General features: G+C 41.0%; 1 protein-coding gene across 1 annotated transcript; it reads right to left on the reverse strand.

Annotated features, from left to right (window-relative positions):
• Positions 1-4,543: 4,543 nt before the first annotated feature.
• Positions 4,544-19,386, reverse strand: map9 (microtubule-associated protein 9). The gene is made up of 14 exons (XM_056280603.1): positions 19,290-19,386; positions 19,103-19,175; positions 18,795-18,885; positions 17,566-18,111; positions 17,131-17,348; positions 16,688-16,805; positions 16,538-16,605; positions 14,655-14,725; positions 14,400-14,562; positions 13,092-13,181; positions 12,814-12,975; positions 12,571-12,716; positions 12,162-12,297; positions 4,544-5,089 (listed from the first exon to the last, which is right to left on the reverse strand). Exons 2-14 carry the CDS (start codon positions 19,172-19,174, stop codon positions 4,970-4,972), a joined length of 2,001 nt encoding a protein of 666 aa, XP_056136578.1. The 5' UTR covers position 19,175; positions 19,290-19,386; the 3' UTR covers positions 4,544-4,969.
• Positions 19,387-24,629: the final 5,243 nt, after the last annotated feature.

Here is a 24,629-nt window from a genome sequence, read left to right on the forward strand (position 1 = left end):
GTGCTGTTACATATTGCACATGTGAGTAGCTCTTCAGTGATGTCGTTTGACATTGCCGGCCAAAATATGATGCCTCTAGCTCTGCGCTTAGTTGCTTCAACACCTGGGTGGCCTTTGTGCATGATGTTGAAGTACTCTCTGCGCAGAGACCAGGGAATGACTGTTTTGTGGCCTTTCATGGTGATCCCTTCCTCAACTGTGAATTCGTCTCTGTAGGGGAAGAAAGGAATGACAGCAGGCTTGAGCTGGCTTTCTCTGGTGGGCCATCCTCTTTGAATGATGGCACTGAGGGGTTGTAGCACTTCATCCTTTGCTGTGTGCTGTCTGAGTTCTTCTAGACGAGCTGTGGAGATGTAACTCACCGACGTGACTTCATAAGCATCCCTTTCAGCAGGGCTCGGGGAGACTTGTGCATTTGGAGCTCTTGAGAGAGTGTCAGCCAGGTACATGTGCTTGCCCTTTTTGTATACCAAGCTGACGTCATAGCTCTGTAGGCGGAGTAGCATTCTCTGGAAACGGGCAGGGGTTGTGTGAATGGGCTTTTTTAGGATCGTCACCAGAGGTTGATGGTCGGTTTCCACAATTGTGGACTTTCCGTACACATAGTTTTTGAATTTTGTGCAGACGAACGCAACAGCTAGAAGTTCTTTTTCTATTTGGGTATATCATGTCTCCGTAACTGTGAGGGTACGTGATGTGAATGCTACTGGCCTGCCGTTTTGCATGCATGCAGCTCCGAGTCCATAGCATGATGCGTCACAGGTGAGTGTGACTGGCTCTTTGACATTGTAGTTCGCCAATACCGGTGGGCTGGATAGGCACAACTTGAGGCGGTCAAATGCCTCCTGATGCTGCTGGAACCAGCACCACACTGTCTCCTTGTGGGTCAGTTGCCTTGGAGGCGCTGCAATGTCACTGAAGTTTGGAATGTACTTGGCAAGGTAATTTACCATTCCAAGAAAATGCTGTAGTGAAGTGATATCTGTGGGGACTGGCATATCAGTGATAGCTGCAGTTTTAGAGGGGTTGGCTTTTAGGCCTTCGCTTGTGAAGATGTAGCCTACATAGCCTACTTGGTCCAGGCGAAACTTGCACTTGACTGGACTTAGCCTGAGGTTGACTTCTCTCACTCGTTCAAGCACTTTTCTCAGGTTGGCCTCATGTTCAGCTACTCCACGGCCTTCGATGATGATGTCATCGACAATGACTGAGCATGGATAGCCCGTGAACAGCTGTTCCATCGAGCGCTGAAATACCTCGTTTGCAGAGTTAATACCGAAAGGCATTCGTAGAAATATGTAGCGCCCAAATGGAGTACTGAATGTCATCAACATTGAAGATTTTTTGTCAAGACATATCTGCCAGAAAGAGTTATTCGCGTCCAGGACAGAAAATACTGTTGCCCCTGACATCTGTGCTGCTACCTCTTCAACACTACGCATGGGGTGATGGGGCCTTTTCAATGCTTTGTTGAGGTCTTTTGGATTGATGCACAGTCTTATTTCTTGTTTGTTCTTCTTGTGCACTGCTACCATGGAGGAAACCCAGTCTGTAGGCTCAGAGACAGGTGTTATGACACCTATGCTTTGCATGTGTTCAAGTTCCGTTTTAACTCTTCCTTGCATCGCTACAGGGATGAGGTGGGCTGGCCGGACCACAGGCTGTATGCTGGTACCCAGCGTCATGGAATATGTGACTGGAAGTTCACCAAGCTCATTACTGAACACGTCTTTGTACTGTGTGAGAATCTGTTTACTTAAGTCTGTGTTGCTCTCCATGGTGACTTGGTGGACATCGGGGCTCATTTTGACAATTGCCATGTCCATGCATGCACGAAATCCAAGTAGTGGCTGCACATCTCTTTCCACTATGAAGAAAGGCAGTGTGTGATGCTTTAAACAGCATGACAATGTGACCAAGCCCTTTGTTTCGATTCTGGTGCCTCCGTAAGCAACGAGGTTTGCAGCTTTCTTCTGTTGTATGTGTTGCTTGTCATTAGTCACTCGTTTGAAAGTCTCTTGTGACATCACATTGCATTTTGTTCCTGTGTCAACTTTCATTTCAATAGACTTGCCATTTATGTACTATATTGTGACAAATCCTTGTTCCTTTTCATTGGCTTGAGAATTGATAGTCAACATGATTGTCAACATCGGCACCATCCACATAAAATGTGCCATCTTCACATGTTGTGGGCTGATCTACTGTCACTTCATGCAGACTGTCTGAAAGCCTTTCTGTGTGGGTTGCTTTGACTCCGTGGTTTAGACATGCAGCAGCATTTGTAGTGGTTCATTTTTTTTCCCACAATTATGACAGTTGTCCGAAGGCAGGACACTTTTCCCTTTTAGCTGCATGACTACCTCCACAATTACTGCACTTCGTTATGATCTGTGAGAATGCCTGGGGTTTAGATTGGTGCTTATTGTTAGAAATTGGCCTCACTGCATCAACACTGTGACCTGTGTGGCTAGTGTTTTTCTGTTTTCCTCTGTCATCTCGTCAATACAATATAATATTATATACATTCACTGAACAGCAAAAATATCTAACTGACTAAACATTATATACATTCCCTGAACTGAACAGTGATATATCGGCTAGTTACAACATGCTTGATCTACCCTGTCAGTTTTGAAATGATAGGATCTCTCACAGCCTTCTGAATGAAACGTCCAATTCTGCATGAAAAACACAGTCCATTGAAATCTCCATTGGCTTAAATTCGTCCAGTGCAGGACAAAAAAAGTTAAACAATCATCCACTGGTGGATGATTCAATAGATTAATTTTCATCAATATAAGAACGAAATCTCTGATATCGGGTTGAGTCATGACCATAGGTGAGGGTTGGAACGAAGATTGACTGGTAAATTGAGAGCTTTACTTCCCGGCTCAGCTCCCTGTTCACCACAACGGTCCGGTACAACGTCCGCATTACTGCTGAGGCTGCACCAAGCCGCCTGTCAATCTCCAGTTTCAATCCTACCCTCACTCGTAAACAAGACCCCGACATTAAAAAAAAGAAAAAGAAATTTTTTTTTTAAGTAAAATGTTAAAACAGGTAATCCATCCATCCAATACCCAAACGGCTTATCCTGCGCTCAGGGTTGCGGGGTTAAAACCTGTAATTTAAGTTAATAATCAGGCTTGCATAACTGATCCCTAAATAAGGGGTCCTGAAACTTTTAAAGACAAGGACACAAACCAAGTGAAATTGCTGATAATGGAGATGGGATGCAGAAATGACAGCCTTTCAATTGTTGTAATATTAAAATGTTGTAATATTATGATCTTACATTTTGTGTTCTGATTATTGATTAAATTTGATCTGTTTGCTCACTAAAGATAGTTGTCATGAGCTTAGTTTATTGTTGATGGATTTAAAATGGGCCCACTATAAAACAGGTAAACATTAAAAAAAAAAGTAATGTACAAAGATGCTTCAGGATTCACAATTACCTGGAGTAGACTTGAATTTTCAAAGGACTGGTAATGGATTAAAATTGCCTACCATATTATCTCTCTCTCTCTCTCTCTCTCTCTCTCTCTCTCTCTCTCTCTCTCTCTCTCTCTCTCTCTCTCTCTCTCTCTCTCTCTCTCTCTCTCTCTCTCTCTCTCTCTCTCACACACACACACACACACAATGCTGATGTATGCACAGGAGCAGCATTTGTATCGCTTGTATGGCATTGTTTTGCATTGTGTAGCTAAAAAATGGCATAAGACTTAAATTTTTTTTTTACACTGGTTATTTATCAATACTCTTGTCTTGATAAACAAGACAATAATCACAATATCCTACTATAGTCTCTGCATTCTGATCCCCCAGAGCCATCTTCAGAGGTGGCTGAAACATTTCAGAAGGTCCAGAGTATACCTTTGTGTCGCCTAATATAGTATACCTTATTAGTTACCTAGAACTGTTGTGTGCCATTTGTTGCAGAACACAAGGTGGCGGTTCTAGTTTAACCATATTATTGATCTATCAATAGTGCAACATATGCCCACTGTGACAACCTAGGGGGGAAATTGTGCTGGAGAAACAGCACTAGCATTTGTGTGCTTGAGGGCTTCAACTTCTGTCCTTTCCTAACAAAGTTGATCTCTTCAGCTCAGTTTAGCGTCTCTAAAATGATACGGGAATTCTTGTTGCAATGACAAGTGAGTCATCTTAAGAATGACCCTATAATAAAGCACCAGGAATTGGGTGTGAGGCTGCACTGTACTCATTTGGAATCCTCTAACTGTCTGAGAATGACACAGCCCACATCTCTACTTGGAAATGTGTGACATTACTTCACTTTGAGCTTGAGACCAGTTGTAATGCATACCTAAGCAGCAAAGAGATGGCTCAACACAGATGTGGTTGCTGTTCATGTAAAGTATACACACTCTGGCAAAATAAAATAATTTTCTACTGTTGATTGATGACCTTGCAAGTATTGGCCACATACACATTAGAGTTAGACTGGCTTGAATAACACTTGGTGTATAGCCCTGTGAATGGTCAACCCCTGACACGATTGAGATTAAGGTAGTAAATAACTTTATTTTACGTTCTCTGGTCCAACTGCTACCTTCAACATTGAGGGCTAGGATAGAAGAGACAGCTAAGTTCTTGACACCGAGACTCTGCAACTTTTAGAAAGTGTTAAAAACTAATTACCATCAACTATCTGTTTTTAGTGCGAAATTTAGTATTTCACTGAATCCTGCCCACGTGGCATATTAATTTCCTTAGACTGGGATTTGACAAAATATATAACCTATAAAATATAATGTCTGACACAAATCTTGGTAATAATTTTCCATCGCTGACAAAAAAAAGAAATATAGTCCTACACCTCACATAATACATTTACATTAAAACTGAGAATGCAAACATCATTATAAAGTTTAAAAAAAGTATGCAATGAAACATAAATACAAAAATATAATATATTTGTTTGGTGTGTTAGATGTGAGAGTTATTTTCTGAATGGTATTGTTTTATTTGGAGGGCTCCAAGGGGGAGGTGGACTGTCCTCAAGGATAGCCTGTATCCTCCTTTCTTCTCTCTGTCTTATCCGTTCTCGCTCTTTCCTTGCCTGATAAAAAAATAAAAATGCAAAAACAATTATCACAAAAAATAAAAACACAAAGATATCACAATGAAGATATAGCACAGAGGTAGGGAATGTCTGGAATTACTGCAAAACGCAATCACATGATTGTGTGTGCAGCTCCTCTGCAACTGCAACCACCTGTCCCAAGAAGAATGTGGTTGCAAATCTCCCTCATCAGTCCCCTCTGTCTGCAAGGTGTGAATGGAGAGGTGAGGTTTATGGGTATTTTTAGAATCAGAGTCAGAATCAGAATCGTCTTTATTGGCCAAGTATGTTTGCATATCCAAGGAATTTGACTCTGGTTTAGTGTCTCCCAATGTACTTACACAGAATAACAACACAGCAATCTTCAGAAGGAATGACTATTTACAGATGAAAGCTTTTCTGTAAACTATAAACAGGAAACAAATAGTACAAAGAAGTGAAGCGTGCAAGGAGTGCTTAGAAATATTGAATGGTTAAAAAAAGTTACTTTATACATATAATAGGTGGATTTTTTAATGTACAGCCTTTTCAGATATACAGTAGTTAGTGAAATAAATAGCAAATTTGTATTTTAGGCTAAAATAAATATATATGATTTGTAGATACAGTGGGTATTATAGTGTTCCAGGGTTACCGCACAATGCCACTGTTCATAAGTGTAACGGCAAGGGGGAAGAAACTGTTCCTGTGTCTGGTGTTTAGGGAGTACAGTGTTCTATACTCCAAAATTGTTACCCAATTTCCCCTCGGGGATGAATGAAGTAGTCTGATTCTGATTCTGTAGTGCCTACCAGAGGAGAGAAGTTGGAACAGGTTGTGTCCAGGGTGTGAGGGGTCTGTAGTCATTTTTGCTGCCTGTTTCCTGGCTCTGGAGGTGTACAGGTCCTGGATGGTGGGCAGATCGGCACTGATAAGACCTGCAGACCTGACTGTGCGTTGTAGTCTTTTCCTGTCATGTTTGGTGGCCAATCCAAACCAGACAGTGATGGAAGTGCAGAGAACAGACTCGATGACTGCAGTGTAAAACTGGATCAATAGCTCCCGAGGCAGGTCGTATTTCCTGAGCTGGCACAGGAAGTACATCCTCTGCTGGGCCTTTTTGATGACTGTGTTGATTTTGGACTCCCACTTCAGGTCCTGGGAGATTGTAGAACCCAGAAACTGGAAGGAATCCATAGCTGACACAGTGCTGTTGAGTATGGTGAGGGGGGCAGTGATGGGGGCTCCTCCTGAAATCCACTATCATCGCCACAGCTTTGAACATGTTCAGCTCCAGGTTGTTGTGACCGCATCACAGGGCCAGCTGTTGGACCTTTCATCTGTATGCAGACTCATCGTCGTCTCAAATGAGGCCAAGGATTGTAATGTCATCTGCAAATTTCAGGAGTTGAACAGATGGGTCTACTGGGGTGCAGTCGTTGGTGTAGAGGAAGAAGAGCAGTGGGGAGAGCACACATCCATGGGAGGTGCCAGTACTGACTGTCTGGGTGCTGGATGTGATTATCCACAGCCTCACTTGCTGCTTCCTGTCTGTCAGGAAGTTTGTGTTTCACTGACAGGTGGAGGCGGGCACAGTGAGCTGGGTGAGTTTGGTGAATAGGATTTCTGGGATAATGGTTTTGAACGCCGAGCTGAAGTCCACAAACATGATCCTTGCATACGTCCCTGAGAGGTGGACACCCCGGCTTCAGAAAGAAAAGTCCTACCATGTATTTGTTCTAGCCATTCACTTAACAAGGTGATTTCATGGTGATTACCTGGCTGAAGAGTTGTGCTAATTAAATTCAGCTGGTGTAGTGGATGGGTGGAACATATACGTGGTAGGACTTTTACTTTCTGAAGCCAGGTTATCCACCTCTGGTCCCTGGGGAGTTGAGGTGTTTTTTGTTTTGTTTTGTTTTGTTTTTTTGGATCTGATTTTGATATACTTTATTAATCTCGTGGAGAAACTATGCTCTGCATTTAACCAATCCTAGCTGTATAGCTAGGAGCAGTGGGCAGCTGCTGTGCAGTACCCGGGGACCAACTCCAGTTCGCCTTGCCATGCCTCGGTCAGGGGCACAGACAGGAGTATTAACCCTAACATGCATGTCTTTTTGATGGTGGGGGAAATCGGAGCACCCGGAGAAAACCCACTGCAGACACGGTGAGAACATGCAAACTCCACACAGAGGACGACCTAGGTTGACCCCCAAGGTTGGACAACCTCAGTGTTCGAACCCAGGACCTTTTTGCTGTGAGACGACAGTGCTAACCACTGGGCCACCGTGCTGCCCAATTGCTGCAGGATGTAGCGCAGTCCCATGTCGACTGCATCATCCACTGACACATTTGCCCAGTAAGCAAACTGCAGGGGGTCCAGCAGGGGCCTGTGATGTCCTTCAGGTGGGTCAACACCAGTCTCTCGAAGGACTTCATGACCACAGACTTTAGGGTGACAGGCCTGTAGTCGTTCAGTCAAGAAATTGAGGATTTCTTGGGGACCGGGATGATGGTGGAACATTTGAAGCAGGAGGGGACTTCACACAGCCCCAGCGATCTGTTGAAGATCCATGTGAAGATGGGGGACAGCTGGTCTGCGCAGACTTTCAGACAGGAGGGTGACACGCCATCCGAGCCTGGTGTCTTCCTGATCTTCTGTCTCTGGAGGAGATGACACACATCCTCTTTGCAGACATTCAGTGCTGGTGGGGAGTCGGGGGTGATGCAGGGGGTACAGTTGGTTGTATAATGTCTGAGTTGGAGTGGGTGAGGGGTGTGGGAGTGGGCTGATCAAACCTGCAGTAAAACACATTCAAGTCGTCAGCTAGTTGAAGGCTCTCTACAGTTTGGGGGGAGGGTTTCCTATAGTTGGTGATGTCCTGCAGGCCTCTCCAAACAGAATCACGATCATTAGCTGAAAACCTTTTTCAGCTTTTCAGTGTAGCCCCTTTTGGCTACTCTGATCTCCTTTGTTAGTGTGTTCCTGGCCTGATTGTACAGAATTCTGTTTTCACTCCTGTAGGCCATATGTCCTCACAGAAGTTGATGTAAGATGTCACAGTGTCAGTAAGTTTGTCCAGGTCTGTAAATGCAGCCTCAAAAACACTCCAATCAGTGCAGTCAAAGCAGGCCTGAAGCTCCAGTTTTGACTCAATGCTCCATCTCCTCACAGTTTTAACCACAGGCTTTGCAGATTTAGTTTCTGTCTGTAGGCTATAGGCTTTAGAGAGAGAAGTAGGCTACTCTCCTACGAGATAGAAGCACAACTGTTTTTTTATTTTCTATTTATTTTCTTCTCTTTTCCAAGAATATGTTCATATAAAAATCATTGAATGAACTTTATAACTTTGTGAGCAATATTCTATATAAAGCATGACATTATGCTTGACTCTCACCAGGTATCCTTGCCATCAAATTGGCTGGAGATAATTGTAACATTTCATTAATTAGTTCGTGCTGGATTAACCAGGTAGCATGAAGCTAAAAAACCTCACATTAGCATTGAGACCTGTCTGTTGTCAGGTCCAAGTCCCATCATGTAGTTAGCTAATTATTCCTCATTGTTCCTCACTAGGACCACCCTCGTGTAAAAAAGTATATGGGAAGGAAAGAAAAACTTTGCCATTTGATTGTTATATTTTTAGTACCTTTCTTTTAGTCTACACTATTATATGTAGTTACTATTATGTAATCTGCAATGGTGATGTTTATCTAGGCACCTTGTAAAGAAGGGCCTTTACAGGTGGCAATAAGGAGGAGTTGAGAAAAATCCAACGAGACCTTAAAGTGAGAATCAGGGAGGCTAAAGATAATCACAGGTGGGAGTTGGAGCAGAAACTCCCAACAGAACAACATGAGAGAAGTCTGGAGTGGTATGAAGACCATCACTGGTTTCAGGCCGACTGGAAGCGGAGGAGTGGAGGGCAGCTTGGACAGGGCCAATGAACTTAATGCATTTTTCAACAGATTTGACACAATGACCCCCCCCCCCCCGGTCTCATCTGTTGCCTGCCTTCATCAACCGTCAACTTCACTGTCCCCCTCCCCCTTACATCCCCCCAGCCTATAGTGGGGGCCCTACTCTCCCCCGCTCCCTGGGTTCCTGGCCTAATGGCCCTCTCCAACCTGATAACCCCCCCTCCCTCCTACCTGTAACACCTACAGTGTGCTTCACGGTTGACCATGTCAGAAGATAGTTGATGAGACTTCACGCAAGCAAGGCGGCAGGCCCAGATGCTGTTAGCCCCAGGGTGCTTAAAGTCTGTGCCCCTCAGTTATTTGGAGTGCTTCACCATGTCTTCAACATGAGCCTTAGACTCCAAAGGGTCCCCGTGCTGTGGAAGACGCCCTGCCTTGTTCCTGTGCCTAAAACACCGCGTCCCAGGGACTCCAAGGACTACAGACCAGTAGCATTGACTTCACACATTATGAAGACCCTGGAAAGACTCATCCTGGAGCAGCTTCGGCCCATGGTCAAGCCACACTTAGACCTCCTCCAGTTCGCCTACAAGCCCCAACTGGGAGTTGAGGATGCCATCATTTTCCTTCTTAACTGTGCCTATGCCCACCTGGATAACCCAACAAGCATTATGAGGGTCATGTTCTCTGACTTCTCTAGTGCCTTCAACACCATCCGACCAGCTCTACTGGGTGAGAGCTGACAGCAATGCAGGTAGATGCCCCCCTTGTGTCCTGGATTGTTGACTACCTTACTGGTAGACCACAGTATATGCGCTTGCAACATTGTGTGTCAGACAGAGTGATCAGCAGCACTGGGGCTCCACAGGGGACAGTCCCGTCTCCCTTCCTTTTCACCCACTACACCACGGACTTCAACTACCAGACAGAGTCCTACCATCTTCAGAAGTACAGGGCTTCAGAGTACAGGGCTGTGGTGGGAAACTGTCACATGGTGTGGGCGGAACCATCTGCAACTCAACGTGACTAAGACAAAGGAGCTGGTTGTTGATCTGAGGAGGGACATGACACCAGTGACCCCTGTCTCCATCCAGGGGGTCAGTGTGGACACTGTGGAATACTACAAGTACGTACCTGGGGTGTATATAGACAATAAACTGGACTGGGCTAAGAACACTGATGCCCTCTACAAGAAGGGATAGACCTGTCTCTACTTTTTGAGGAGGCTGAGGTCCTTCAAAATCTGCCAGACAATGCTCAGGATGTGGTATGAGTCTGTGGTGGCCAGGGCTCCTGTTTGCTGTTGTGTGTTGGGACAGCAGATTGAGGGTAGCGGATGCAAACAGGCTGATAAACTGATCCGTAAGGCTGGTGACATTGTGGGGATGGAACTGGATTCTCTGGCAGTGGTTTCTAAGAGGAGGACGCTGTTGAAATTATGTGCCATCATGGACAATGTCTCCCACCCACTCCATGACGTGCTGGTTGGGCACAGGAGTACTTTTAGTAATAGACTCATTCTGCTGAAAAGCACCACAGAGCACCACAGGAGGTCAATCCTGACTGTGGCCATCAAACTTTACAATTCCTCCCTCAGTGTCAGACACTCGGAGTTACTGGTCATTGGACTGGCCCTTCGACTTGTTTTATTCTGTCGAGTTTTGTTTCTTTTGTGCTGCAGTAGTGCAGTACAGATAGGGTGTTATATGCACCATGCTTGTTGATATATTTTGTTCGTATTTCTATTTCTTATTTTATCTTTTATTTCTATTTGTTTCTGTTTTTCTTGTTTCTATTTGTTTCTATTTTCTTGTTATCTTGTATCTTGTTAGTTTTTAGGTTTTTCTTACTAGAGCTTGAGTGTCTGTAATAGAACCCAATTTTCCCTCGGGGATGAATAAAGTATTGATTCTGATTGCAACATTGTTTAGAAAGGTGCGATAGAAATAGGTTTATTATCATCTATATTCAGTAATTAAAAAGACAAAAAAGTATAATCTATTCCACAATGACAATCAATTGTTCTTTGTTTCAGTCATTATAATTCTTAATTGTGTAATACTTTAAGGTAGCCTTGAGAACTAGACTGCTATCAAGCCAGACCAAACTCTTATCAAAACCTTCCTCTCATTGGGGGAAAAAAGCAGGTCTATCCAAAAATGTATAGTCCATTCACAGCTTTTGAAACTGATCCAAGGTCTTCGCTTGGTTAAAATGTGATACAGTAGGGCATCTGGGTGGCATAGCAGTCTATTCCGTTGCTTACCAACACGGGAATGGCCATTTTGAATCCCGGTGTTACCTCCAGATTGGTCAGGTGTCCCTACAGACATAATTGGCCATGTCTGCGAGTAGGAAGCAGGATGTGGGTGTGTGTCCTGGTCGCTGCACTAGTGCCTCCTCTGGTTGGTCAGGGCGTCTGTTCAGGGAGGAGGGGGAACTGGGGGGAATAGCATGATCCTCCCATGTGCTACGTCCCCCTGGCAAAAATCCTCACCATCAGGGGAAAAGAAGCGGCTGGCGACTCCACATGTATCGGGGGAGGCATGTGATAGTCTGTAGCCCTCCCCGGATCGGCCGGGGGGGGGGGGGCAGTGACCGGGACGGCTCGGAAGTGTGGGGTAATTGGCCAATTACAATTGGGTAGAAAAATGGGGAAAAATCCAAAAAAAAAAAAAAAAATAAAAAATAAAAAATGTGATGCAGCAGAATTGTAAACAACGACGGAGCAAGTCACTACACAGACACAGTGTGCAACATGTAGGTGTCTATTGGCTGCCAACATCGATATCTGCATTTTAAAATCCACCCCTTAATTTCCACTGCCATTTTTTTGAGAATTCTGCTAAGTGGCATCTCAACCATGCAGCCCCCTAGATCAGTCTCCAAACTGTTAGTGGACCATCCACTTTTTGGACTGTCCCACCATTTTGAAATTGCTTTAATTTAGAAAATTTCCAAGGAAATTCAGCATGATCAACATGTGAGACTGGTTTGGCTCACAAGGTCAGTTCTCCAGTTCTTGGAATAAAACACTTACTTATAATATATTTGTACCAGTATTTGTTGTTGCACAGTAAGTCCAGTTAGAAAAAAGGAACCGAGAAAGACATCGCAATAAAAAGGTCTTAGGCTCCAGTGAGATGTTATTGATTGTACTGCGACTTACCAGCCAATTCTCATACATCTCTAAAGCCATTTTATCCCTTTCTTCTTTCTTATTTTGCTCTTCCGCTGCTTCTTTTTGATGTTTCTTGCGCTCGATCTTGACCTTTTCATTCAGAAGATTTTTCTTTGTTTCATTCCTTAAATATTTTTAGGGAAAAAAAACAAGAAAATACTTTTATAAGGGCTTCATTAATTTTTGATGTCTTTTGACCTGAAAGATCGATGACCTTTGTTAAGAGTTTTTGATAAAGCATAGTACAGCAACTCCTAGAAATTTGGAGATACCTCAGATGTAAGCACAATACCTTCTATCATGAGTGTTTTGAAATACTTAAGTTACATTTTCAACCAACGATAATGATAAATGAGCACATACATAAAATTGAAAAAAGTCAACTTTTCATTCTTACCAGTTTGAAAAAGCGGATTTGCTATCTTGCATCCTATCTTCCTCCTTCTCTTGTTTCTTCTGCTCAAATTTATTTTCACTTTCTCTTTTTTTTCTGTACTTCTTCTTTAGCAAGTCATCATGTTCTTGTTTCCACTTTTCAAACACCTGTTATAATTAAGAAATATCACTATTTTGATCATAATGAATTTGATTAATAACACCACACAGCTTCTGTGCACCACACAACAAATCAACTACAGACCTTTGCAGCAGCTTGCATTTTTTCTTCTTTTTCTTCAATGGCTATTTGCTCGTTTCTAACATTGTCTTGCTTTTCTTTGGCTTTTATTCGGAGAGTTTCTCCTTTCTTTTCTTTCCAAGCCCTGAAGGCTGCAACGGCTTCTTCCTTTTTAGCTTGTTCATCCTGTTTTAATGTAGTTGGCAAGCAATTACCACAAAAATTAGATGACTTATATTAAAGTAATAAAATGGTTTGTGAAGGTATATTTTCTTATTTGAAAGTAAATAGAATATACTCACTTTTTTACGTTTTTCATCTTTTAAATTTCCTTCTTCCCTCTTAAGTCGTATGTTCTCCCTTAACTTCTCCTTTTTCTTTTTCAGCCATTCCTGTAGTCATCAGAGTTAAAGAGTACTGAGGGGTGGTGACATTAACTCACTAACCTAGACTGAAAATGAAAATGTATTCCAGAGGTTCTGCTGTCTTCCAATGAAAAGACAGAATAAAAGAACAAGCGTAGATTTAGTGCAGCATCATTGCTATTCTAGTTATGACTTACAGACCTAAATATTAAACAGTTTAATATTTCAATTGAGGACTCAGCTGTTTAGCTTCTTAGTTGATCAGAATACCGTAATTTCTCCTTTAGAGAATATTTCTTTGTGGCAAAAATGTAAAAATTTGCAGGTAAGGTTTTAAGTCAGATTTCATAACATAAAAATGTGCTTCTTTGTGTACACAATTAGGAACAATCAGGTATTGGGATATTTGTTGAAAATTATTTTCCTAAATTCTATAAACTGCAACAAAGCAGGTTGGCATTTTCATATATAGTATGTCAACAATAACTCAACTGACTAACTCGAATTTGCCTCTTAATAACCATGGCACGGTAGTGACAGTGCCTTCCTTAAAACCAAGTATGAAAAATCTAAAGAGTTTTAAGGATATATATGTCATTGGATTGAAATGTGTCAGATGATCATCTTCCCAAAAGTCAGAATGTATGAAGCGTATTTTGCTCCCTTTCCCATTGTTTTTTTCCCCCCTCCTTTTTCTCTCCAATTGTATCCGGTCAATTACCCCACTCTTCTGAACCGTCCTGGTCGCTGCTCCACCCCCTCTGCCAATCCGGGGAGGGCTGCAGACTACCATGTCTCCTCTGATACATGTGGAGTCGCCAGCTGCTTCTTTTCACCTGACAGTGAGGAGTTTTGCCAGGGGGACATTGCACGTTGGAAGATCACACTATTCCCCCCGGTTCCCCCTCCCCCCTGAACCCGACTGACCAGAGGAGGTGCTAGTGCAGCGACCAGGACACATACCAACATCTGGCTTCCTACCCGCAGACACTGCCAATTGTGTCTGTAGGGACACCCGACCAAGTCAGAGGTAACGCGGAGATTCGAACTGGCGATCCCCGTGTTTGTAGGCAATGGAATAGACCGCTATGCTACCCGGACGCCCTTTCCCATTATGTTTTGTGCAGACAGAGACTATGTAGTGTAACATTGCAGGGCCCAATAGTAAATCTCATCCATCATATAGTTTACACTCTAAGTCATAACATAAAGACAATAGACACATTGCTGCATTATCGTCCTGACCTGGTAAACAGCAGCTCTGAGTGAATCTGCTGTTTCTGGCTGGAACTCTTCTATGGGCACTTTACGGTCCAGAACCTTCAGTGTTCCCATATATTTTGACTGTACTCGGGAGAAGCACACATTCTGGGATGTCTGGGAGCTTTTACCGATGGAGCTTGATGGCCTAATTTTTAAAAAAAAATCGTCAATTTCTTCTGTGTTTTTTACATTATGCCATAAAAGGTCTACATTTGGGTATTACAAGCAATTACCTACCTGGTATCAACTGATTTTTCATGACTATGAGCAATTCTACTGATGGAATGGTCAGAGTGATCCTCTGACTCCTGAAAAAAAAGAATAAAATAAAGATTTTTTCACAGAATCTATGTTCTATCATTATAATATCATTCATCTTGATGCATGTTCAATAATTCTGGGATATAATACAGCTTGTCCTTTTTTTATGTTTTTGCAGGACTGGCCGGCGGGCCAGGCCTACAAACCCAATGTCCCTGAGCGATAATGTTAGACTGACTGACTGACTGAGTGCAGGTGACCAACAATGTCACTGAAGTTACATGATTGGTCAGCCTAGAGGCATGAGGGAGAGCACACAGTTAAAGCACCCCAAATAACAATCCCACTGGCGAAGTCACAAAGGAATGCAGGCTAAAACGGCTGCTAAACATGCACAAATAAGACAAGAAAAAAAAAGAGAAAGAAACCGTGTAATTTTCAAAGCACCCGCAAAGGGTGAAATGCCCCCTTAACTGCGCTGCCAAGCAAATAGCATCTTGGTGCTCTGCTGTTATTTGCACATATATAAATTAGGTAATATGCATACATTTGGCGCAAAATTGCCCCCCTTCTATACAAATGAGCCTCATTGCAAAAAGGTCCAATTCACAAACACCACTGCTAACAGCCACACACAGAGTGAAAATTATTGGTGTCTTCAGAGTTGGTGGTAACTGACACCCAGATTTTCCAGTGAGCATAGCAGCAGTGATTGTAGCCAGGCGAAGGCTACATCATGCCAGGTGTGTTTGATATTTCACAGAAGAATATCACTTTTTCAATTTAACTGAGACCGAAATCATTCGCAGATACAGGTTGCCGGGTCAAACAATTCTTGCTATACTTGATGATATCAAGGGAGATTGAACCTGGCTGCTGTGTTCTTGGCGCAAAGCTACCATTGATAATTTGCCACATGGACAATTGCAATCAGACGCAAAACAAGGGCACATTGCACTCAGCTGCAAACCTTTAGGGGCGTGTTTGAGCTGTAATATCATTAGTGCATTATCTTTTGTGAATCGGACCTTGAGACGGGGCAGATAGTGATTGCAAGTGATGCACAATTCATGGTGCTATCAGCGGCCGCAATACATTCTTTGTGAATTCACCTGTCAGTACAGAGTGAGTCTTAGAAACACGACACATCCGCAGACAGAAGCAGATGAAAGAGGAGGGGCAGTTAACAGATACTCAGAATAGATATAATTAAAATTTAATTAAGTTCTCTTTTAAATCAAACATCCCAAGATGTTGTTCTTGCAACTGCACTTATAACCTTTTTTTTTTTTTACTCGAATGTAGCTTAACCATGTCATGCGATATGCTACTTCAGTACACTTTGACAACAAATATTGCTGGGACCACAACAGAAAATTGCGGATGAACATTTAATATCCAGGAATTCACATTATAGACACTACCACTGACTATCCCTGTAACAAATTGGCCAGAATTTCAAACATTGATCATACGTGGTCCAGCCACTAACCTAGTTGACTGATTTGTTGTTTTAGATTCATTGCATATGCTACACCAGACACATTTATGAATGCTTTTTAAAATCCTATAGATGAAATAGAAAAGACTCAGATTCTTCTACCACGTCTAATCCATTTCTGCGATGAACACATGATATTAATTACTTGTTGTAACCAGGGAAGACTGTTTAATACAGACCACTTCGAAGACTAATTAACAAACCAGTCAAAATAGTGTGCACCTCAACATGGACTAGCACTTAGCAGATGAAGAAGTAGTATCAGAATCTGGAGATAGATCAAGCAGAAGATATGTGAGACCAACCATTTTCCATTACCTAATAACTTCACACAAAAACCTGATGTGTAATATCTTACATGATGTTCCTCAAATGATGATGAATACTTTCCATCATAGTCTTTAGTGTCATCTGAGGTAAGGTTATCTAAAAAGAACAAAAAAAAATGACATAAAAATGTCAAAAGCAAATAAATTGGACCAGATAAAGCAATATTTAGCATTCCCACCTGTATCTCTTGTTCCGGAACCAACTGTGGATTTGTTTAACAAGTGTGACTGCTCACTAGTGGCAAAGGAAGATGATTTGCTGAGATTACATGGCAATTTGTCATCTCCTTCCAGTCCCTAAAAAATAAAAAATATCAATGTGTGCAAATCCAAACCTTAGTAGGACAGGTGTAATTAAGATAAGACATCATTCACACACTGTAATTGAAATATCCTTATTCATTAAGCAATGTTAAGCCTAGAATAGTCTTCATCAGACAAATAATAGGCAGCTGATGAAGACCATTGTGCAGATAATCGCTTATCTTTATCCTCCTTCCAGTCCCTATTATGAAAACATAATCAAAATAACCCTATTTTAAATCAATTGAGAAAGCAAATTTGTTTTTGTTTTGTTTTTTTCAAAAGATGATACACCTTTTAAACAAACAACAAGACTCACATGTGAATTATAGTCTCTGGCAGAGATCCTGTCTGGAGAGGAGATTGTGGTTATGTTGCTGGCTGTATCAGTTGAAAGGGGAATAGACACAGAGGATGTGGGTGCCCTTGTCATTGGAGAGTCAGCATCTTCAGCCCACTCCTCCATAGTGTGAAAATTCAATCCAAGCGTCCTTTTTCTTGGTTTGGGTCTGGGTGGCTCCCTCTCAATAACACTATCTGAATGACATGGGGGATTGTGGTATTATTAAAAATCAGGCAACATGCTCACACAAGAATTCTGTGAACTGATATTCAATATGTTGCAGCTAGAAAAGCGCTATATATAAATGCAATCCATCCATCTATCTTTATGCACCGTATATAGCCATATTGTCTAATTTGTAATGTTTCCTTTTTGATTCTTTAAGAGATAAAACACATTATAAAAATAAACCTGTTGAGGACATGTGACTCAGGCCAGATCCCAATGGTTGTGGAGTATGGGATTTCTGTTCTTCTCCATGAACCGAGTGATGGCTCTCTTCACTCATTTCAGAGGACAAGGGACCCAGGGCTTCCATCATACCATTGCCAGGTGTTGAGGGACATGGTGTGCCAGGTTGACTATCTTCCAATGTGCGGTTTGACAGAGAATCACTTGGACTTTTTCTTGTGGGATCCACATTCCTTGTTTCAGAAACCTGAAATTTGGTTTGCTCTTCACTGAGATTTGAGGAGTGTTGTGAAGGAAATGAGTCACTCTGATTATGGCTACTCTCAAGGGAAGTGCTGGGTGGTCCATTTTCATATGAATTTGAGGCAGTCTTATCTAGTGAAAGGGAACTGATTCTTTGGGTTTTCAGGAAAGAAACTCTCTTTGGTCGAACATTTTCCCCCTCATCATCAGAAAGCTGAAAGTCATTATTTCTTGCTTTACTCCCCAAACTCTTAAATGTGTCAGTCCTCTTTTTTCTTGATTTGAGAAGTTCTTTCAAAAAATCTGTGAAATAATATGAAACAAATATGACAAAAAACATGCAACAAATCTCAATTTTACAATATCTTACATGTCAACTACTTTAACCTTCCTGCGATGAACAGCTAGAGGGAGGTATTGTACATTATTTAAGAGTTAAGTATCCCTGGTCCGTAATTAAGTTATGACATTTTAATAATCTTTGGTTGCTTGTAATTTTGGTGATTTGGGAATTGAAGCCAATTCTACTGTTGGGCTCGCTGTAAGACTTTCAGTAAAATGCCTAAAACTGTAAATAGAAAATGTTTGACTTATGTCATTTGCATTGCCCTTTTTGTTCCTCTACATTAACTTGTTCAGGTAGCCGCAACTGTGCCTTTTACCATGAAAGCACAACATAGTATGTGGACCAGATGACCCTGCAAGGTATTTCTTTTCCAGCCAGACTGTTTTCTGAATACTTCATACTGTAGTGCATTTTTATTGTGAAGGAGTATATGATGAATTTTCACTAGGTCATAACACTTTTGTAAGGCCATCACTGTATCTGAATAGTGGCTAAAAGCAGGTGACCGGGACAGCAGTGACTGAGGACCAGAGACTAAGGAGCAGCCAATTTTTCGATTATAAACAAGGACTGGTGTTGCCAGTAGCACTATATATCATATTGTACAGAAATTATAGCTAGTAATTTTCTTTAACTTTACCATTTTCTTCCTCACTGAAGTCATCTGAGAGGGAGCGTTGATCGGCCAGTGCTTTCTTTGCCCTGGCAGAGACAGCAGCTTCAAGTTCATCCTGTGATGACACAATTTGCAGAATGAACATGTTATTTTACAACAGGCTTCAGACGACTGTGTCTCCGTTTTCCTACATTTACTAGCTAGTCTAAAGTAATGCTCGCCCACGGCGACACTAGCGCATGATTTATCCTCCTGAGAAGAAACTTCAATATAACCACCCCATTGGGAAAATAACTGTCGTCAAACTTTTTCAGATTAATTTGGATTTTTACCTGGAAATTTGTTCTTTTCGACAGCTTTGGGCTTTTGGTATAAGCCAGAGTCCTGAAATGCCTTCCTGTCATTCTGAAAATAAACAGGCGTTCGCTTGGCTTTAGTTACTGACGTGAACTGGCTAGCTAGTTAGCAACCAGCTAACCGTTAAGGCAACCTGGCAGTATAACGATAGCGCTAACTTACCTAAGCCTGGTAAAAAATCTACCGTTCTCTTCAATGTACAGATTCACAACTCTTAAAAATCACGACCCATGTTACCACCGAAATGGCAATTTTGAAGAAAGTTGTCGAACAATGTCAGATGGCTTCGATATTAAAGTCAGCTGCCTGCGTTTATTAAAGTCAGGAGCTGCCCGTAGATGTTGTTGACAGTAACCTATGGAAACGAAGGAAAGGAGGACAGTTCCGGGTTAATCAATGCGCACGCTCAAAATATATATAATTATTATTTATCTTATCATGATCATCCATCCATTATTATTATTGTTATTATTGTTATCTGCTCGTAATTTTTGCTTATAGCCAATCCACATTATCAAATTGTGGATTGAAACATGGCCTCAGAGAGGTGGCTATTGAGTAGAATTATACACTAATAATAATAGTACAGGCTCGATGATGCAACAAATGCAAGATGGTGGTTTTAGACATATTCACCAATGTGAAATGGATTAAACTTATATTATGTGTGCATTCCTTAAAAAAAGCAGTTGTATTCTCATAAATCTTGTTTGTGTATGTTCATATATGTGCGTGAGTATGTGTCTCTTTGTAATAGTATATTGGCATTTCATCTCCACAGTATCTAAGACTATATTATTCCCTCTGTGCTTCTGCTTCTCGCCTGGCTACTATACTGGAGCTGTATGAGGCATGGTATATTTAATCATTTCAGCATCAGCGCTCATGCCATTGGTATTATGGAATTGCTGAAAAAAATAGCCGTTGTCTTTGCAATATTACCTTGTCTTGTTATCTTTAGTTACTCTTTACAGAATTTGTAGTTACTCTTTACAAAAGAGGAAAATGCTAACGGCCACAATGTATAAATATACCAACCTTTGAAATCAGTCTCCGCTGTGCATTCCTTTGTGCTTCAGGGAAATGCATGGCAGCCATGCGTGTTAACCTAGACAGGGTGAATGGAAACAGGGCACTAGATAGAGTAAGTCTGCTGAGTACCAAGGAGGAGACTTTCTTGCTACAATCAGTCATAACCAGCACAAAACATTGTTGAACCCCAGAACCAAGATGAACAATACTGATGACCAATCATTTAAAAAAAAAATCTTTACCAGGCCTCATACTACCAATACAAAAAAGCAACAACAACAACATCAACAAAACTTAATAATTGATATCTACCTGCTTCACTGATATTACTGGCCCTTTTGAATATTTTACATTTGGCTTGAAAACATGGGGACTCCTAAATGAAAGCTAAGAATCTAAAGAAGAATCACATTACAGCTTTTCAATCTCAGCTCAATATACAGACCACTATCAAGAACCGCATGCAACTTTGAAAATATTCCAAATCGGTCTGTCATTGGATCAAAATATTCAAAAGCACAGCATGTTCTCAATCTAATAACAAAACATAGACGACGCCTGTTCTGAGGCAATCATAGAAGCAGTATAATAGTACACTTGTCTCTGCATTGGTCAACTTATTCACAAAGCAGACAGTATTCTGTTACATTATATTATAACTTTATATGCTCCATAAAGGAATTCGATGCTTTCTTATATCTTGACCTCAAATGTATCTGTTATTCAAACTGTAAGACTTAATTATTTGTTGTTACCAAAATTAATGAGTATCCTTAAAGCCAATTATAACGAGGCATAAAGTACAACTAACATGTCAAGAGGATCAAATTTCAAGGAATAGACAAGTATTAATGCTCACATCCTGCAAAAACGTTTTATTTATTTTTTTGTAGCAGTTAATGACTTGCAGGCTAAAGGCCTTCCCAAATTGCTGCATCAGATATGAGCTCAATCAAAGCAATCATTATGTAATACATACTTTATATTCTTTTTGATGATAACCAAAGAAATAGCCGCGTAATTCATTAGTGATGTTTCGCTGAAAAAGTAGCCTGGAGACACCAACGATAACAAGCAATGTTATGAAACCTCCTTGATTTCAGTATGAATTAATCTTATAGTTTCAAGAGGAAGAAGGTTACCTGGAGCATTGGGACAAATATTTACTTGGAGCAATGAGATTTTGCATTAGAATAATTGACTCTGATCAAACCATGTTACACTATAAGTCTGTTCTCATGACATTGATGTTCTCATGTTGTCAAAAGTTAGATTTATTTTAATGCGACTACTATTGACACTTACTGACAGCTGTCTTTTTTCTGCTTCTGTCTGGTTTTGAGTAAAGTTAAGATCACTTTTTGTGCTGCAGATCTTCAGTGTCACAATTCTGCTGTGGATGCTAAATCCCAGAGCAGAGTTATACATTAGCACAAACAGAAAACAAAGTTGGAATATGGTCAAATAAATAAGGTCAAATTTAGGTCAGTTATGCATTCTATTATAATAGTATTTCTGGTTAACAGCATCCCTAATGCTCCCAGGACTGTTAGGGAAAAAAGCAGAAATGCTATTTTCTTCATCACAACATGCAGTGTTGAAAACTCAATTCTCAAAGCTGAGGTATAAAAACGGAGATAAACAATCTTCAAACAAACACAAGTTCTTAAAAGGCCAAGTGTTTGAAAGGATATGAACTGTGGTGTTTGGGTGTAGCATCGACAAATTATCAGCAATAACAGTTTTTTTTCTAATCTGAAAATGAAATCATTATTTGGACCAAGGCTCTAAATCAGTGCGTCAGCTAATGTTTTCAGTGTCATGGTGAATTGTGATGTGTCGTTTTAGTGGCCTGATTCCTTTATAAGTACACGGTGAAACCTGAATTTAGAACAACTCATGCAGGATTTAAGTAGCCAGTAGCACGTTGAACATACACATCAACACATATTTGTTAAATATTTTAGATTGAGAACAGATTTGTTTACCTATACAGTTTGAAACATTTCAAATCTCTTAACTTACCGGTCTCTGTTTGCAATAGGCCATCATGATGAAACACTATCTCATTACTCGCCATGAACACAAGCTGTAGTGGCTATTTTCATCAAACAATTAAGCATTAATCAATTATTTGACTACTGACTACTGAGTAGTCAGCTTGGTTTTAATACACCTTCTTTGATGTTCCAGTGAAGTCCACGGCATCGATGCTTGTTTCATAAAGTCATAAACTAAATATGGCTTTATAATAAACGTAATAAATAAGCCAAACAATTGCAACAATGTGGGTAGGAATGAAAGGGGGATAAGGTGACTCTATTGTTCCGTGCTTATATGCAAATACTTATAGTATGTGGTATCAAATGTGGTAAGATGTTCAAAAGGTGAGAAAAGACGATATGAGATGAGATGGTTAAAAAAACTGTGTTGCTTCTCATACTAAACTGCAAGGACTCAATTCTCCCACAGGTCCTCCACCTACCTCCCTGAATAGACTATCTCCCATCCCTGCTGGGTGTGGCTTAGGTGCCAATAATCAATCAATCAATCAATCAATCAATCAATCAATCAATCAATCGACCAAAATTAGGGGAATCTTCATAAATTCGTCATGCTAAATTCAAATGTGTTTTGGCTAAAATGACAGACTTTAGAGTTCTTCTGAAATGTAAGTTGGCAGAAAACATGAGAACCCACATCATAAACACACATTAATCACCATATGAGTATGTGAAAAACGCCTATTTTAAAATTTGATGGGATATGAGATAGGAAATATGGTTTGAGTGTATATGCAATGAATTGAAAGTGGAGACAAAAAAATGAAGTGTAAAAATGATATGCAAATTTTTTGGTCTGGGATTACTTGCTTTTTGATTTGCAGAATACGGAATACACTTTATTTGTCATTTGTTCATATATACAATGAAATTAACTCTCTGCGTTTAACCCATCCTAGCTGTGTAGCTAGGAGCAGTGTTGTTTGGCACTGCGGTGCCAAAATATATTTTAATATTTATTTGACATAAATGTTAAAATAATTTTCTCAAGCCAGGTCAAATTCATTTTACATTTGAAAATTAATTTCGACAAATCTTATCATGTTGATAATAATGATAATAAAAAAACATTTGCATTTGCAGTTCTTCCAACTTAAAAAAAATTACCTGACACATAAAGCAAGTCAAAAACAGCATAGCTAAGTTTTGACCTTTTTTTGTATGTTGTTTTACACTGAAAAAAAGTTGATGTAAAAATTCAGTAAATTGTGAACATTTTGTCGTCAAATCTATGTGTTTTGTAGTCAAATCTCTGTGGGTTTAAGATCATGAAAGAAACAAATTTCACTTCTTTTGGATTCCTGCTTGGCAGCATGGCGGCGCAGGGGTTAACGCTGTCGCCTCACAGCAAGAAGGTCCTAGATTCGAGCCGCGGGGTAGTCCAACCTTGCCAACCTTGGTGGGTCATTCCGGGTCGTCTCCTGTGTGGAGTTTGCATGTTCTCCCCGTGTCTGCGTGGGTTTCCTCCGGGGACTCCGGTTTCCGTCCAAAGACATGTAGGTCAGGTGAATAGGCCATACTAAATTGTCCCTATGTGTGTGTGTGTGTGTGTGTGTGTGTGTGTGTGTGTGTGTGTGTGTGTGTGTGTGTGTGTGTGTGTGTGTGTGTGTGTGTGTGGGCCCTTTGATGGCCTGGCGGCCTGTCTGGGGTGTCTCCCTGCCTGCCGCCCAATGACTGCTGGAATAGGCTCCAGCATCCCCACAACCCTGAGAGTTGGATAAGCAGTTCAGATAATGGATGGATGGATTCCTGCTCTTCCTGATAATATAGCTTCCAAATTCAATTGTGGAAGTTGATCTTTAGATGAATTAATGGACTTAACAAGACCTTGCGGTCAGCTGTTTCATCGAAACAACCTGTTGAAGTGTGATATTTGTAATTTGTATTAACGACCTCTGGCACACATTGTGCATTTTGGCTCCTCTAGGATCTCTTCATCTGCAAAATGGAGACTAATAATATCATAATGACTTTTTTCTTGCAAGCACAGCCAGGTTATGATAGCTTATATCATTGTGTTTTCCATTGTTTTCATCTTTGCAGAATTTTAAAAAAAAAATGCAGACAAGGATGGAATGACTTTACACAATACGCATCTTGCAAACGTAGGTCATCTATTGAAATAAGAGAGCCAAGTTCAACGTTACTTCGATGTGACATCCACACGTTTCTGCCCTCAGGATGTATCGGGACCTTGGCATGCATCTCTGGTACTGTATTCTGCTGAGGTCACTGAATGAACGCTGGTTTCCTGCATTCCCATGGTAGTACTGGAGGAGCTTGGACTTCATCTGAAACACAAGCTGAGAAATATATCAGTAAAAGTTTAGCACATATAACTGAGATGACTAAATAATTGAGCTGAATATCCCAGTTTAATGCTTGGCCAGTTCTTCCCCAGAAAGCC

Source organism: Lampris incognitus, chromosome 5 (genome assembly GCF_029633865.1).
Source record: "Lampris incognitus isolate fLamInc1 chromosome 5, fLamInc1.hap2, whole genome shotgun sequence".
NCBI classification, from domain to species: Eukaryota; Metazoa; Chordata; class Actinopteri; order Lampriformes; family Lampridae; genus Lampris; species Lampris incognitus.

What these genes read in the sequence shown, in the direction of transcription:
- map9 (XM_056280603.1), bottom strand. Translation starts at nt 19,174, where the DNA reads ATGACAGGAAGGCATTTCAGGACTCTGGCTTATACCAAAAGCCCAAAG. An exon ending in CTTCAGTGAGGAAGAAAATG is followed by an intron (nt 18,112 to 18,794) that starts GTAAAGTTAAAG and finishes ATTATTTCACAG; the next exon opens with ATTTTTTGAAAGAACTTCTC. An exon ending in TCAGAGCTGCTGTTTACCAG is followed by an intron (nt 13,182 to 14,399) that starts GTCAGGACGATA and finishes TGATGACTACAG; the next exon opens with GAATGGCTGAAAAAGAAAAA.